This window comes from Entelurus aequoreus, linkage group LG06 (assembly GCF_033978785.1).
Source record: "Entelurus aequoreus isolate RoL-2023_Sb linkage group LG06, RoL_Eaeq_v1.1, whole genome shotgun sequence".
In the NCBI taxonomy this organism is placed as follows: domain Eukaryota; kingdom Metazoa; phylum Chordata; class Actinopteri; order Syngnathiformes; family Syngnathidae; genus Entelurus; species Entelurus aequoreus.
Window position 1 is genome coordinate 38,059,045 of NC_084736.1, and position 16,753 is coordinate 38,075,797.

General features: G+C 42.3%; 1 protein-coding gene across 3 annotated transcripts in view; it reads left to right on the forward strand.

The window, feature by feature from the left end:
• disp3 (dispatched RND transporter family member 3) overlaps positions 1-16,753 on the forward strand; it is a 98,256-nt gene that overhangs the window by 53,130 nt on the left and 28,373 nt on the right. For 2 of the 3 annotated variants that reach the window (XM_062050698.1, XM_062050697.1), the window contains 4 exons: positions 3,522-3,667; positions 3,742-3,901; positions 3,965-4,078; positions 4,135-4,301. In XM_062050698.1, the coding sequence (XP_061906682.1) occupies positions 3,522-3,667; positions 3,742-3,901; positions 3,965-4,078; positions 4,135-4,301 (587 nt within the window). The remainder of the gene's footprint in view (positions 1-3,521; positions 3,668-3,741; positions 3,902-3,964; positions 4,079-4,134; positions 4,302-16,753) is intronic. The other variant, XM_062050699.1, reaches the window with a different exon arrangement.

The following is a 16,753-nucleotide window of genomic DNA, read 5'->3' on the forward strand; positions in this document are numbered from 1 at the left end:
CGGCCGTCGTTTTTCCAATTGCATTACTGCAAATGAAAAATTGGCACCACTGTTTTTTTTTCGGTAAAATTCTGCTGCCAGTTTTTTTCACCCTAAAGTCTACTGACTACACCATTAGATAAATCCATTAGAAGAAGACAGCCCACCATTTTCCTTGAACTTGGACACACACATCTATACCTTTGGCCATTCTAAGCCAGTCATTCAGAGAAGTTGTCTCACCCCCTGAGAAGTTTTACTAATGTTTTCTAATGTTGTAAAAATGGGTGGAATAAATATTATATTTCAACATTTCTGTCAACAAAGATTTGTGTCAGCCTGCGACACATAGTCATTTTGATAGTAGGCTAATATAGATACTTACAGTGACGTGCAGTCAGTGGGGGCAGGTGAGGCAGGGCCTCACGTGCCATCATGGAAAGAAAAAAAATGTAAAAAGAAAAAAAAATAATTAAATTGTTATATGTATCCAGTGATTATACTATAAAGTTATTTTCCATTTAACTTCACCAGTTTTAGATTATTTTTATTCAAAATTGCTGAATTTTCACATTTGCCATTCAAATACTGAGAAGAGACTTGCTGTGATCTGCAGCCAGTTGAGGCACGTCACTGAGTTGAGCCTCACATGGATTGCAGACTCGGCTAACTGCTGTCCTGCTGTGCAGTGAGACCGTATTGCTATATGAACTAGATTATACATTTCCATAGTTTAGTTAGCTGAGGTATATAATGTACAGTGTATTTTGTCAACAACTGTATGTGTGTAAGTATTTCTTGTGCTGAGCAATCATAAAACTGCTGCGAAGACGCACTGGCTGAGGCTCGCAGTAATCCCGCCTCCTGGTGGTAGAGAATGCACCCCCGCCGTAGAATGCACCCCCTGACGGGAGTGTTGTATCAACTAAAGCCCACACTTGAACTTTCCACGTGCAAGATTGAATCTATTTAAAAAAGTAATTTAATAAGAAGCCAAAAAGTGCAAAAACAATAATGTTCGTGTTGGAGGAGTTGTGAATGACTGCAGGGCCACAACATTAGGTACACCTGCAGAGTGCAGCACGGATTTCATATTTCATTCATTCACAACTCCTCCAACACGAACATTATTGTTTTTGCACTTTTTGGCTTCTTATTAAATAACTTTTTTAGATAGATTCAATCTTGCACGTGGAAAGTTTAAGTGTGGGCTTTAGTTGATGTCACTCCCGTCAGGGGGTGTATTCTACTGCGGGGGTGCATTAATCCAGCACAACATTTATAAGTAAAGGTAAGACCATAATAAGGTTTTTTTTATAAAATGTGCTTTTTTGTGTGCTACAGTTTGTATGTGTAAAGTTAAAGTTAAAGGCCTACTGAATCCCACTACAACCTAACACACAGTCTGATAGTTTATATATCAATGATGAAATCTTAACATTGCAACACATGCCTATGCGGCCGGGTTAACTTATAAAGTGCAATTTTAAATTTCCCGCGAAACTTCCGGTTGAAAACGTCTATGTATGATTACGTTTGCGCGTGACGTCAATGGTTGAAACGGAAGTATTCGGACACATTGTATCCCAATACAAACAGCTCTGTTTTCATCGCAAAATTCCACAGTATTCTGGACATCTGTGTTGGTGAATATTTTGCAATTTGTTTAATGAACAATGGAGACTGCAAAGAAGAAAACTGTAGGTGGGATCGGTGTATTAGCGGCTGGCTGCAGCAACACAACCAGGAGAACTTTGACTTGGATAGCAGACGCGCTATCCGACGCTAGCTGCCGACCGCATCGATGATCGGGTGAAGTCCTTCGTCGCGCCGTCGATCGCTGGAACGCAGGTGAGCACGGGTGTTGATGAGCAGATGAGGGCTGGCTGGCGTAGGTGGAGCGCTAATGTTTTTATCATAGCTCTGACGAGGTCGCGTATCTAAGTTAGCTTCAATGGCGTTGTTAGCAACAGCATTGCTAGGCTTCGACAGGCGGCACAGCATTAACCGTGTATTTTTTATTTATTTTTTATTTTTTTTATAATGTCCTGCCCAGCTTCTCAGGCAAATCATATAGTAGATGTAGATGCCCATATCGGTTGTTCAGATTTAATTTACAAAAGAGAAGTGTAGGATACTTCTCTTGTTGCCTTATTTGTATTTTGACTTTATTAAATATATTTATATTATCATTTGGAGCAGCCGGGCCGGAGCAGGAGGGGATAGAAAGAGAAAAAAAGGAAGACAGAGGGGGGAATTGTGGGGACAAGAGGGGGATTAGACAGAGAGACAAAAACAACAACAGCAAACACAACAACAACAACAACAACAGAGCAACATCAGCAAATACGACATGTACAAATATGATGGTAAAAGAAATAGCAAATAAGCAGTTAGCGAAAATAAAAAATAATACAGAAATGACAATGAGCATTATTACACTAAAAATGGAGCAATATGAATACCAATAACCGTGTATTTACAGGTCCAGTGTTTGGTTCGGTGTCTCCTGATAGTAGTATTGTTGATTTTCTGTCTATCCTTCCAGTCAGGGGCTTATTTCTTTTGTTTCTATCTGCATTTAAGCACGATGCTATCACGTTAGCTCCGTAGCTAAAGTGCTTCACCGATGTATTGTCGTGGAGATAAAAGTCACTGTGAATGTCCATTTCGCGTTCTCGACTCTTATTTTCAAGAGGATATAGTATCCGAGGTGGTTTAAAATACAAATCCGTGATCCACAATAGAAAAAGGAGAAAGTGTGGAATCCAATGAGCCTTTGTACCTAAGTTACGGTCAGAGCGAAAAAAGATACGTCCTGCACTGCACTCTAGTCCTTCACTCTCACGTCCCTCATCCACAAATCTTTCATCCTCACTCAAATTAATGGGGTAATCGTCGCTTTCTCGGTCCGAATCGCTCTCGCTGCTGGTGTAAACAATGGGGAAATGTGAGGAGCCCTTCAACCTGTGACGTCACGCTACTTTCGGTACAGGCAAGGCTTTTTTTATCAGCGACCAAAAGTTGCGAACTTTATCGTCGATGTTCTCTACTAAATCCTTTCAGCAAAAATATGGCAATATCGCGAAATGATCAAGTATGACACATAGAATGGATCTGCTATCCCCGTTCAAATAAAAAAAAATTCATTTCAGTAGGCCTTTAAGTTAAAGTACCAATGATTATCACACACACACTAGGTGTAATGAAATTTATCCTCTGCATTTGACCCATCCCCTTGATCACCCCCTGGGAGGTGAGGGGAGCAGTGGGCAGCAGCGGCGCCGCGCCTGGGAATAATTTTTGGTGATTTAACCCCCAATTCCAACCCTTGATGCTGAGTGCGAAGCAGGGAAGAATTTTTTTGTTCTTCCTGGGTGGGCGTAACAGAAAATAATGAAGAAATACTGCTGTAAATGGAAAAATGCTATAAATGTAAATGAAAAATTGGTACCACTGTAATTTTTTTGGTAAAATTCTGCTGCCAGTTTTTTTCACCCTAAAGTCTACTGACTCCCACTGACTCCTGCTGACTTGCATAGGCAACAAACTGTCCTCCGTCCTGCCTCTTTTCCATCCGGAGTGTCACTCTCTCCCGGAGCCCAACCTCCTTCCAGGCCAGTTGTCCCATGGCGCAGCAGGGATACACGCAGGCAAGGTCCGCTGGCTCTCCATGGCCTTCGAATCTGTGAGTCAGCACAAATGTTTGACGCCGCGTGGAAATATTTACACTGACCGGACGTTTTGTGGCCTGCGACCCAGACAACCTACAAGGGGAAATCCTCATTCCGGACTTATTCCGACTTCCTCCGGTGGGAGACTTTCATCCAGGACCAACTGTCCTCGCTGCCCCAGTCCTCGTCTCTAAGACGAGGCTTCCAGACCTGCGAGCACTGGAAGCAGATCTTCATGGAGATCCTAGGTACGCGTGGAAGAGGTGGCGCGTGAGAAGGTGAGACCACCAAAGACCTCCTTTCTCTTGCAGGAGTGGAGAGCGCCCTCTGGAGTCTGCTGCTCTCTCTGGCCATCTGCGTGGCGTCCGTCTCCGTCTTCACCGCGCACCTTTTTCTCCTCCTTCCAGTCCTTGTCACCATCCTAGGTAACGTTCACCTTCAGCGCCCAGGGTCAGGCCGCCATTGTTGTCCTTGTGCGCAGGAGTGGTCTGTCTGGTGGGAGCCTTCATGTACTGGCTGGGCTGGGAGCTGGGAGCAGTGGAGGCCATTTCTCTCTCCATCCTTGTGGGCTCGTCAGTGGACTACTGCCTGCACCTGGTGGAGGGATACATGCTGGCCGGGGAATCAGCGCCCCATACTCGAGGCACGGTAAGTCTCTCTTTGTCAAACTTCTCACAATTAGTATGAAAAAGATCATAAAACCGTGATTGATAACTCTGTGAGGCTGCTCATTTACTGAAGAAGCAAGCTCGCACTAGCTAGCTTAAATGCTAACATGAAAACAAGAGACATTAAAGTCTTTCTCCTTTAAAGGACTATATTCCCCAATCCAAACGTATGTAAGCATTATTTGCATTTTTCTGTGGTTAACTCATCATAAATCACAATTAATCGCAGATGTTAGGTTTTTATCTTTTATTCAGTGTACCTCAAACAGATCATTTTCAAGTGTGAATGTTTTATTGCATCTTTTCTTGTTAGCTCAAAATAAATCACAATTAATCGTAGGTAGAAACAAGATTTGTATCTTTTAATCAGTGTATCTTCGCCAGATCATTCTCAAGTGTGTATATTTAATCGTGATTAATTGCATTTTTCAATGATAGCTCTTAAGAAATCACAATTAATCACAGATATAAGTTTTTTTTTAAATTCTTAATGAGTGTACCTTTGACATTTTTTTTCAAAAGTATATATTACCACGATTATTCACATTTTTCTGTGGTTAACTCATAATGTCACGGTTGGTAAAACTGGTGGACCCAAATGCAGAAAATACAAGCAGAATTAAAGTTCAAGGGTTATTATTAATAAAACCAGAGGGAAAGGAGGGAGCTCATAGTCCTTGGCTTTGCAGTCCAGGAGAGCACACTGAGGCGAGCAGGCTGTGGCGATTAGACTGTGGCGAGCAGACTGTGGCGAGCAGACTGTGGCGAGCAGGCTGTGGCTAGCAGGCTGAGGCAGGCACACACGGCAGGTAGGGAACTGAACTGAAGGCAGAGGAAAAAACAGGGGTAGAATGAGGAGCCAAAAAACACAAAAATGGCAGATTCGCAAGATTATCAAAAGTGCTAGAATTCTAGAACAAACGGGCGAGAAGCGTTACCACATGTAGAAAGGTGAAACGATCTGGCGATCGCGCCGAGTGAAGTCCAAACATTTGTAGGCTGCAGGTGATGAGTTGATGGCAGGCAGGTGAGTGATTAGGGTGCTGGGATCAGCTGTGCCAGGCTAAGAGCTGGAGCCAAGCCTACGCCCAAAACACGCCCACTCTCCCAAAGACACACACAGAGACAGACACAGACAGAGACTGTGACAGTGCCCCCCCCTCAAGGAACGCCTCCAGGCGATCCACCAGGCTTGCCCGGGTGACTGCGGTGAAAGGCCCAGATGAGGGAAGGGTCCAGGATGAAGCTGCGTGGCACCCAGCAACGCTCCTCAGGTCCATACCCCTCCCAGTCCACCAGGTACTGCAGACCTCTACCCCGACGGCGCACATCCAGCAGCCGCCGGACCGTGTAGGCTGGGTGGTCGTCGATGACACGGGGGGGTGGGGGGGATCCATTCAGTTGGGAGACATGGAAGGTGAGATGGATCCTCCAGCGTGCAGGTAATTTGAGCTTAACTACTGTTGGATTGATGATGGAAATGATTTCATAAGGGCCAACATACCCATAATTTCTTTGAGTCTACCTTCAGGGGAAGGTCTCTAAAGGAAAGCCACACCTGCTGACCTGGCTGGTATACAGGCGCCGGACTTTGGTGGACTTTATCAGCATCCATGGTAGGTCACCAAAAGTGTCGCTTGAGGAGAGTCATGATGCGGCCAACTCCTGGGTGGCAGGCAAACAAGGAAGTGTGTGCCCACAGAAGAACCTGTGAATGTACAGCGTCAGGCACAAAGAGGTGGTTATCAGGACCATTACCCGGGTCTGGTTGGTCTTGCTGAGCCCTTCGGACCACCGACTCAATCTCCCAAGTCACTGCGGCCACCACACAAGACGCCGGAAGGATAGGCTCAGGACTGGTGGGACCCTCCGAAGTGAACTGACGTGACAGGGCATCCGGCTTGACGTTGCGGGATCCTGGACGGTAGGTCAGTGTGAAGCGGAATCGACCAAAAAACAAAGCCCACCGGGCTTGACGGGAATTGAGGCGCTTGGCAGACTGAATGTAGGTCAGGTTTTTATGGTCTGTCCAAATGATGAATGGGTGTTCTGCTCCCTCAAGCCAGTGCCTCCATTCTTCCAGAGCGAGTTTGACAGCCAGCAGCTCCCTGTTACCTACATCATAATTGCGCTCAGCAGGTTCTAGCCGATCTGAGAAGAACGTGCAAGGATGGAGCTTCTGGTGCTTGGCAGAACGCTGGGATAGTACAGCCCCCACTCCAGACTCTGAGGCATCAACTTCCAAGATGAACTGGCGTGAGGAGTCAGAATGAATCAGGACAGGGGCTTTGGTAAAACGTCTCTTAAGCTCCTTGAAAGCCGTGTCAGCCTCTGCTGTCCAAGTGAATGGGACAGACGGAGATGTGAGTATTGTGAGGGGTGCCACCACTTGACTGTAGTTCCGGATGAACCAACGATAAAAGTTTGCAAAGCCAAGAAAGCCCTGGAGACGTTTAACTGAGGTTGGTTGAGGCCAGTCCACCACAGCTCGCACCTTTTCGGGGTCTGCCTTCACCTGTCCACTCTCAATGATGAACCCGAGGAACCTTGTGGACTGAACATGGAACTCACATTCTTCTACTTTAATGTACAGCTTGTTCTCAAGAAGGCGCTAGAGCACTTGTCTGACATGAACCACATGTTCCTCCGGGTTGCGGGGGAAAATCAGGATATCATCCAGGTACACAAAGACGGAGCGGTTAATCAGGTCTCGGAGGACATCGTTCACCAGAGCTTGAAAAACTGATGGGGCATTAGTCGAGCCAAAGGGCATAACCAAGTATTCGAAATGACCAAGGGGAGTCTTAAAGGCTGTTTTCCATTCGTCACCAGCTCGGATTCGAATCAAATGGTAGGCATTGCGAAGGTCTAACTTGGAAAACACAGTCGCTCCTTGGAGGGGTTCAAAGGCAGATGCCAGCAAAGGCAGTGGGTATTTGTTTTTAATGGTGATATTATTCAACCCTCGAAAATGTATACAGGGACGTAGAGTGCCATCTTTCTTACCCACAAAGAAAAAACCTGCACCGAGTGGGGAAGATGAGGGTCGAATAATGCCTGCAGCCAATGAGTCATGGATTTACTTTTCCATCGCCTCTCTCTCAGGGCGGGACAGGTTGTATAACCGACTGGAAGGCAGGGGAGCTCCTGAAAGCAGGTCAATGGCACAGTCATAAGGGTGGTGCGGAGGGAGGGACAGTGTGTGTTGCTTGCTGAAGGCCTCTTCTAAGTCATGATAGACAGAGGGAACCTTGGACGGATCTGGGGGCTCTGCGACAACTGGAGAGACTGTGTCCTCAGCAGGGGAGCGGGCAGACCGCAGGCAGGTGGAGAGACAGTAGGAGCTCCAGCTCACCACTTTGGCTGCAGCGCAGTCAATGTGAGGATTGTGAAGTCTTAACTAGGGCTGACCAAGGACTACAGGAGCATGAGGAGAAGAGATTATGTGGAATTGGATTTGTTCAAGATGATCACCGGAGACATGGAGGTGCACAGGTTCGGATCGTTGAGTGACACGGGCAAGGAGTCGACCAGTCAGGGAATTGGCTTGCAAAGGTGAGGGATGTGGCTTGATGGTAATGCCCACTTGGCAAGCAACGTCGGCGTCCAAAAAGTTCTCGCCCGCCCCCGAGTCCACCAGAGCAAGGAGAGACAAGGACTGGGATTGCCAACGGAGAGTTGCAGAAAACTGCATTCGGCATAGGGACTTAGGGGAGGAGACAGCTTGGCTCACCAGAACCCCCACTGTTACTGGTGAGCCTACTCTTTTGGGCCGCACAGAACAGGTGGCAAGGAAATGGCCAGGTTGACCACAATAGAGACATACCCCTGCCCTCCTTCTGCGGAGGCGCTCTTCAGGTGTAAGGTGAGCCCGGCCCACCTGCATGGGCTCCTCAACAGGGGAACTTGAGGTTGAGGCTGTGCACATTGGCAAGTTGGGCTCGGCCGGCCTGGGTCTAAAGCTGGGGGGTTCCGATGACCTGCAAGGAACAGGGTCAGCTTGCCACTGGGCCATCTGGTCAGAGATGTTGATAGCTGCAGTAATAGCTTCGTCTAGGGACAGCTGCTCATTTCTCAGAGCAATCTCCCTTCCAATGACTCGACTAAGCCCATTCTGGAAAGCAGTGAGAAGGGCCTTGTCATTCCAGCCAGACTCCACAGCTAGGGACCGGAATTCACAGGCAAATTCTCTTACTGAGCTTTTCCCTTGACAAAGTCGCAACAACTGCTGACCTGTTTGCTGCCCTCGTATGGGGTGGTCGTAGACCCGCTTCAGTTCTGCAGATAGTGCAGCAAAGGACTGGACTGCATTGAAATAACTCAAAGGGGGCCCCTGTAGCAGGTTGGCTACGTAAGCGATTTTGGCTGCCTCACGGCCAAAGCGAGAGGGCTGAGCATCAAAAGCAAGCTGGATCTGAGTTAAAACTTCACGACAAGTGCTAGGATTGCCAGAGTACTTATCAGGTGGGGGGATGTGTGGCTCTGCAGCAGGGACAGCATGGGGTGCAGGTGGTGCAGGTGGTTCGGGTTGTGGTTGAGCTTGTTGATTGATGAGAGTGGTTAGCTGGGTGGAAACGCGGGACATCTGGTCAATAAGTTTCTGTAGTAGTTGGTCATGGTTTCCCAAACGCTGTCCTTGATTGGCAAGGGCCTCTCTCACACGGTCAAAATCCGATGGGTCCATTGAAAGGGCCAGATCGTTCTGTCACGGTTGGTAAAACTGGTGGACCCAAATGCAGAAAAGACAAGCAGAATTAAAGTTCAAGGGTTATTATTAATAAAACCAGAGGGAAAGGAGGGAGTTCGTAGTCCTTGGCTTTGCAGTCCAAGAGAGCACACTGAGGTGAGCAGGCTGAGGCTAGCAGGCTGAGGCTAGCAGGCTGAGGCAGGCACACACGGCAGGTAGGGAACTGAAGGCAGAGGAGAAAACAGGGGTAGAATGAGGAGCCAAAAAACACAAAAATGGCAGATTCGCAAGATTATCAAAAGTGCTAGAATTCTAGAACAAACGGGCGAGAAACGTTACCACATGTAGAAAGGTGAAACGATCTGGCGATCGCGCCGAGTGAAGTCCAAACATTTGTAGGCTGCAGGTGATGAGTTGATGGCAGGCAGGTGAGTGATTAGGGTGCTGGGATCAGCTGTTCCAGGCTGAGAGCTGGAGCCAAGCCTACGCCCAAAACACGCCCACTCTCCCAAAGACACACAAAGAGACAGACAGACAGACAGTAACACATAATAAATCACGATTAATCGCAGATGTTAAGTTTTTATCTTTTATTCAATGTACCTCAAACAGATCATTTTCAAGTGTGAATGTTTCATTGCATCTTTTCTTGTTAGCTCAAAATAAATCACAATTAATTGTAGATAGAGACAAGATTTGTATCTTTTAATCAGTGTAAATTCGACAGATCTTTTTCAAGTGTGTATATTTAATCGCGATTAATTGCATTTTTCAATGATAGCTCTTAATAAACCACAATTAATCACAGATAGAAGTTTTTTATTTATAATTAGTGTACCTTTGACATATTTTTTTCAAAAGTGTACATTACCACGATTATTTGCATTTGTCTGTGGTTAGCGCAAAATAAATCACGATTAATCGCAGATGTTAGGTTTTCATCTTTTATTCAGTGTACCTCAAACACATCATTTTCAAGTGTGAATGTTTAATTGCATCTTTCCTTGTTAGCTCAACATAAATCACAATTAATCGTAGATAGAGACAAGATTTGTATCTTTTATTCAGTGTACCTTGGACAGATCTTTTTCAAGTGTGTATATTTAATCGCGATTAATTGCATTTTTCAATGATAGCTCTTAATAAACCACGATTAATCACAGATAGAAGTTTTTTTTATTTTTAATTAGTGTACCTTTGACATATTTTTTTCAAAAGTGTATATTTCCGCGATTATTTTCATTTTTATATGTTTAACTCATAATAAATCACGATTAATCGCAGATGTTAGGTTTTTATCCCGATTAATGTAATTGCATCTTTCCTTTGTTAGCTCAAAATAAATCACAATTAATCGTAGGTAGAGACAAGATTTTATCTTTTAAACAGTGTACCTTCCACAGATCTTTTTCAAGTGTGTTTTTTTTCGCGATGAATAGAAATTTTACGTAGGTAACACGTCATAAATCATGATTAATCGCAGATGATTGTTTTTTTTTATCTCTAATCAGTGTACCTTACACATATTTTTTTCAAGGGTGTATATTTAATCGCGATTAATTGCATGTTTCCATGTTAACTCTTAATAAACCACGATTAATCACAGATAGAGACAAGTTTTTTTGTTTTTTAATCAGTGTACCTTTGACATAATTCTTTCAAAAGTGTACATTATCGCGATTATTTGCATTTTTCTGTAGTTAACTCATAATAAATTCCAATTAATAATTGGTAGGGACAAGATTTTTATCTTTTATAAGTGTACCTTCGGCAGATAATTTTCAAGTGTGTATATTTAATCGCTATTCATTTAATTTTTCCATGTTAACTCTTAATAAACCATGATTAGTCACAGAGAGAGAAAGGTTTTTTTTTGTTTTTAATAATGTACGTTTGACATATTTTTTTCAAAAGTGTATATTATTGAGATTATTTGCATCATTTTCAAGTGTGTATATTTAATCGCGATTAATTGCATGTTTCTATGTTAACTCATAATAAATCACGATTAATCGCAGATGTTAGGTTTGTATCTTTAAAGTTAAAGTATCAATGATTGTCACACACACACTAGGTGTGGCGAAATTATTCTCTGCATTTGACCCATCACCATTGATCACCCCCTGGGAGGTAATCAGTGTACCTTTGACAGATCTTCTTGTAGAGTGTATTTTATCACGATTAATTGCATTTTTCCAGAGTTAACTCGTAATAAACCACAATTTATCACAGATGGTAGGTTTTTATCTTTTTAATAGGTGTACTTTAAACAAATCATTTACAAGTGTGTATTTTTATCGTGATTAATTGCATTTTTCGTGGTTAACTCTTAATAAATCATGATTAATTGCAGATCATATATTTTTTTTAAATATTGTATGATGTATACCTTAAAAAGATAATTTTGTGTGAATATTTATGGCGATTAATTGCATTTTTCTGTATTTATATCATAATCACGATTAATTGCCGATAGACATTTTTTCATCTTTAATCTGTGTACCTCAGACAGACCTTTCTCAATTGTGTATATGTATCGCTATTAATTGCATTTTTCCGTAAATAACTAATAATTAATCATGATTAGTTGCCAATAAGGAGACATTTTCGATCTTTAATCAGTGTACTTTAAACTGATTTTTTAAACATGTGTGTATATCGCGATTAATTGTATTTTCCATATTAACTTATAATTAATCACGATTAATCACAGTTAGAGGGTTCTTTATCTTTAATGTGTATTTTAAATAATTTTCAAGTGTGTAAATCTTTTTCAAGTGCGTATATTTATCGAGATTAAATCTTATTTGTCCATAGTTAACTCCTGATAAATTACTATAGATAGAAACCATTTTTAAAAAAATCTTTAATCAGTGTACCTTAAATCTTTTTCATGTGTGCATTTTTATTGCGATTCAATATAATTTACAAATTCACTTCACATGTTAACTCATAACTAATCACGATTAATCTCAGATAGAGAGGTTTTATTTAATCTTTTATCAGTGTACCTTAAACAGATCATTTTCAAATGTGTATCTATAATCCCCATTCATTGCATTTTTCTTTAGTTATAGTAAGGGAAGCGTCTGAAAATCTGGGAACTAAATCGTTACCAAGAAATCTCTTCACCAATGTGTTTCTGAAGGTGTCTAATAACATGTCCTAAAAAGTTGAAATTCAACTCTTGGGGGAAACCTCATAAAAACTGCACAAAGTCGGGGTACCAATAACCGATTTTTTGAAAATTTTAAAATGCTTAATTTGACTTTAAGTAACTTGTGAGGGGTCAAACTAGGGTTTTTTTATGATCCTGAGTTCATTTATAGCATTTGTTTTTCACTACAACCATTCCTTAGTGGAAAAACTGCCACACCCTTTTTAGCATTTACATAAAGTTGCATTTATTACAATTCGTTTCACATTAGTCAGAGCAAACAGTGATCCCCCTTGTGGAATGCTTTATGAGTCAATGTCTGCCTCTGAGTATTCATCATAAATGCCATCATCATGAATAGCATTCTTGCAGGTAATGCCTTGACAGACTCCACAAGCTGAGATGCACTTGACGCTATTCTTTTTGCAGCTGCATCGCCGGCTGCTGCAATCTCCATGGCAATTGCAGCTTGTGAACTGGAGTAGCTCTTCAGGAGCCATGGGGTCTACAGTTGGAACTGGCTCATAACCATGAACACCAATTGTCCATCCATAGTCACTGGGGTCCAGAGACATGCTCTGTAGAAGGAGCCAGTCCCGAGTCTGTAGGTAGGCACGGAGCGAATGCTGTGCTGCTGCACCCTCTGTTGGAGGTAGAGTCTACGGTTTGATCAGCCCAGCCGCTGCCTTACGTGAGAAGATGTTGTATCGAACTTCACCCAGAGTAGTACCTGGTCCATGGTAGATGTAGTGGAAGATCGCAGTACCAGCCTGAATCACTGCATCCTTGGTAGCGCGTATGTCCAGGAAGATGTCCATATGCCATCTCCGTTCCTGTCATTAAGGTAGCAGTATTTGTAGTTTTGTGTCTCTGAATAAGACTCAGTGTATCCCAGCTGGTGCAACTTGTTGATCATTCATTTTGACCCAAATCTATGATCTCAGAGATGAGAGGGCTTGTACCTTTGACTTCACCTCCATGGTTGATGTCGCTGACTGTCCATCCAGCTTTTTCTGCATCTCTCTCCCTACTTCAGCTGCTCTCTCAGCATTGACTGGGTCATCTCCTGTGCTTGTGAATCCTGTAGAGAAAGATACAAGCATCTCTTTGTTGCGTTGGTGGTCGAACCGGTTGTTCTCCTCGAACCACTGGAGGGCAAGTTTAACTGCCTCTGCATCACGCTTCATCTGGGTTTTCCCAATGTCTCTGTGGAGTGGAGCATGTTGGTTTACACCTTCCTCCATATGCTTGTTGATATTAGAGAAGTGGCTGAGGGTGAGCACCCAGCACTTGTGGCCAGCATCACTGCTTCTCATCCTCCCTCTGCTCAGTCCACCTTCTGATTTGGCCGCCTTCATTAACGTCTGCTAAATGCAGATGTCACACCAGGTGCCAGACCAATCGTGGCTGGAATACCGGACAACATGGTTCCCATGGGCAGTGAAACGTTCAATGGTCTCTTTGTAACCAGGCAAAGTTTCCAGTTCCTTCATCAGTTGACAGCACCTTTGGCATACTGATGATGGCCTGCAGCTGCAAAGATGTCCAGCATCCAGGTAGCAATGCAGGACAGGTGCCCATCGTGGTCTGCAAGCCGCTCAGTTCGGATGAACATCTTAATAACATTTACCATGTGGTGGTACTGCACCCAGAGTGTAGGTGTTCGTCCCCATTTGGCGAGTCTTTTGAAGGTTCCTTCAAATTTCTGCTCAAACAGTACCACCACTGGATCCGTGTGACTGGCTCCCATCTTCCCATCAGCTACTATCTCCATAAAGGTCCTCATTCCAACAAGCTCCTCCTCAGTGAAGGCATGTTTCATGATGTGCTGATACATGGCTGCACTAATGAGGAGGTGAGCACGGATTGCCTTGTCAAAACACCCTCCATCCAGGATGTGGCTAGCTGTCGTACTCCCCGGATAAATCAGCTGGATCAGCTCTAGTAGTCCAGAATCCTCCATGATGTTACCAATGGATCCAATCAACTACTGTGCCCTCAAAACACATCAGTTTAGAAATCAAATGGACACTCTTTTTTTTTTTAGAAAAAAGCAGATTAAAACAGAATTGTTAAACATAGAGCTTAGGGAATTCTTAATACTAGTAATGACAACATGTAGTTCTAACCTTATAATCAATGCAGTGAAGTGAAACATTTCAAATTGATAGAAAAAGATTTCAATAATACTTACATAGCTGACATTAAAAGCAGTATATTGTGTCCACCCATGTTCAACAAAGAAAAGGGATGCAAATGGATCCAGCATGTTTGGTGCTAATGTTAAACTCATAACGTCCTCACATTGAAATGCCAATCAACTACAGCAACCATCACTAAACACTGACTTGGCCCATTCATCATGTCAAACATTAAAGAATAAACTATTATCTGTTTTTATTTTATTATTATTATTTTTTTACATATACCCCTGCATGGTATGTGTGAGTAGGGGGCATTGTCGGGATGAACGATGACCTGGGAAAGGAGGTGTGGCCATTTTTCCACCAGGGAGTGGTCTTGGTGAAAAATAAATACTTGCAATGAACTCAGAATATTGAAGAACCCCTAGTTTGACCCCTCACAGCTACTTAAGGCCAAATTAAGCATTTTCGAATTTTCGAAAATCGGTTAATGGTACCCGACTTTGTGCAGTTTTTTACGAACTTTCCCCCCAGGAGTTGAATTTCAAATTTTTAGGACATGTTACTAGACACCTTTATAAACACATTGGTGAAGAGATTTCTTGGTAATAATTTAGTTTCCAGATTTGCCAAATATCCCATAAAATGACCTTACTATTAAAGGTGTTTGCAACTTCCTTTACACTAACATTTTTCAAAGCAAAATATATGTAATGATATCACATATTATAATATTATGATATGTTACAAAATGATAATAATTAATTATATCATAATATGTTATAATATATGTTATGAAATTATAATATGTAATAATATTTTATGTTATAATAATATAATGTTATAATATACACTACCATTCAAAAGTTTGGGGTCACATTGAAATGTCCTTATTTTAGAAGGAAAAGCACTGTACTTTTCAATGAAGGTAACTTTAAACTAGTCTTAACTTTAAAGAAATACACTCTATACATTGCTAATGTGGTAAATGACTATTCTAGCTGCAAATGTCTAGTTTTTGGTGCAATATCTACATAGGTGTATAGAGGCCCATTTCCAGCAACTATCACTCCAGTGTTCTAATGGTACAATGTGTTTGCTCATTGGCTCAGAAGGCTAATTGATGATTAGAAAACCCTTGTGCAATCATGTTCACACATCTGAAAACAGTTTAGCTCGTTACAGAAGCTACAATACTGACCTTCCTTTGAGCAGATTGAGTTTCTGGAGCATCACATTTGTGGGGTCAATTAAACGCTCAAAATAGCCAGAAAGAGAGAACTTTCATCTGAAACTCGACAGTCTATTCTTGTTCTTAGAAATGAAGGCTATTCCACAAAATTGTTTGGGTGACCCCAAACTTTTGAACGGTAGTGTATATGTTGTATGTTATCATATGTTATGATATTAAAATATGTCATATTACAATATGTAATAATATTACAGTATGTTATTAATAATATTAATATTAATTAATATTATGTAATAATATTATGTTCTGTTAATAATATTATAATATATAATTAAAGCTGCAAGCAGCGTTGGACGGGACCGACTTTTGCTGGTGTTAGTCCTAAGTGTCCAAATACTTTTGTCTACTGTTAGTCCTAAGTGTCCCAATACTTTTGTCCAGTGTTAGTCCTAAGTGTCCCAATACTTTTGTCCAGTGTTAGTCCTAAGTGTCCCAATATGTTTGTCTAGTGTTAGTCCTAAGTGTCCAAATACTTTTGTCTACTGTTAGTTCTAAGTGTCCCAATACTTTTGTCTAGTGTTAGTCCTAAGCGTCCAAATACTTTTGTCTAGTTTTAGTCCTAAGTGTCCAAATACTTTTGTCCAGTGTTAGTCGTAAGTGTCTCAATACTTTTGCCTAGTGTTAGTCCTAAGTGTCTCAATACTTTTGTCTACTGTTAGTCCTAAGTGTCCCAATACTTTTGTCTAGTGTTAGTCTTAAGTGTCCCAATACTTTTGTCAAGTGTTAGTCATAAGTGTCCCAATACGTTTGCCTAGTGTTAGTCCTAAGTGTCCCAATATTTTTGCCTAGTGTTAGTCCTAAGTATCCAAATACTTTTGTCTAGTGTTAGTCCTAAGTGTCCAATACTTTTGTCTAGTGTTAGTCCTAAGGCGGTTTAGCTCCAGCCTATCTCGCCGATTGTATTGTACCATATGTCCCGACAAGAAATCTGCGTTCAAAGAACTCCGGCTTATTAGTGATTCCCAGAGCCAAAAAAAAGTCTGCGGGCTATAGAGCGTTTTCTATTCGGGCTCCAGTACTCTGGAATGCCCTCCCGGTAACAGTTAGAGATGCTACCTCAGTAGAAGCATTTAAGTCCCATCTTAAAACTCATTTGTATAATCTAGCCTTTAAATAGACCCCCCTTTTTTTTTTTTTTTTTTAGACCAGTTGATCTGCCGTTTCTTTTCTTCTCTCCTCTTCTCCCCTGTCC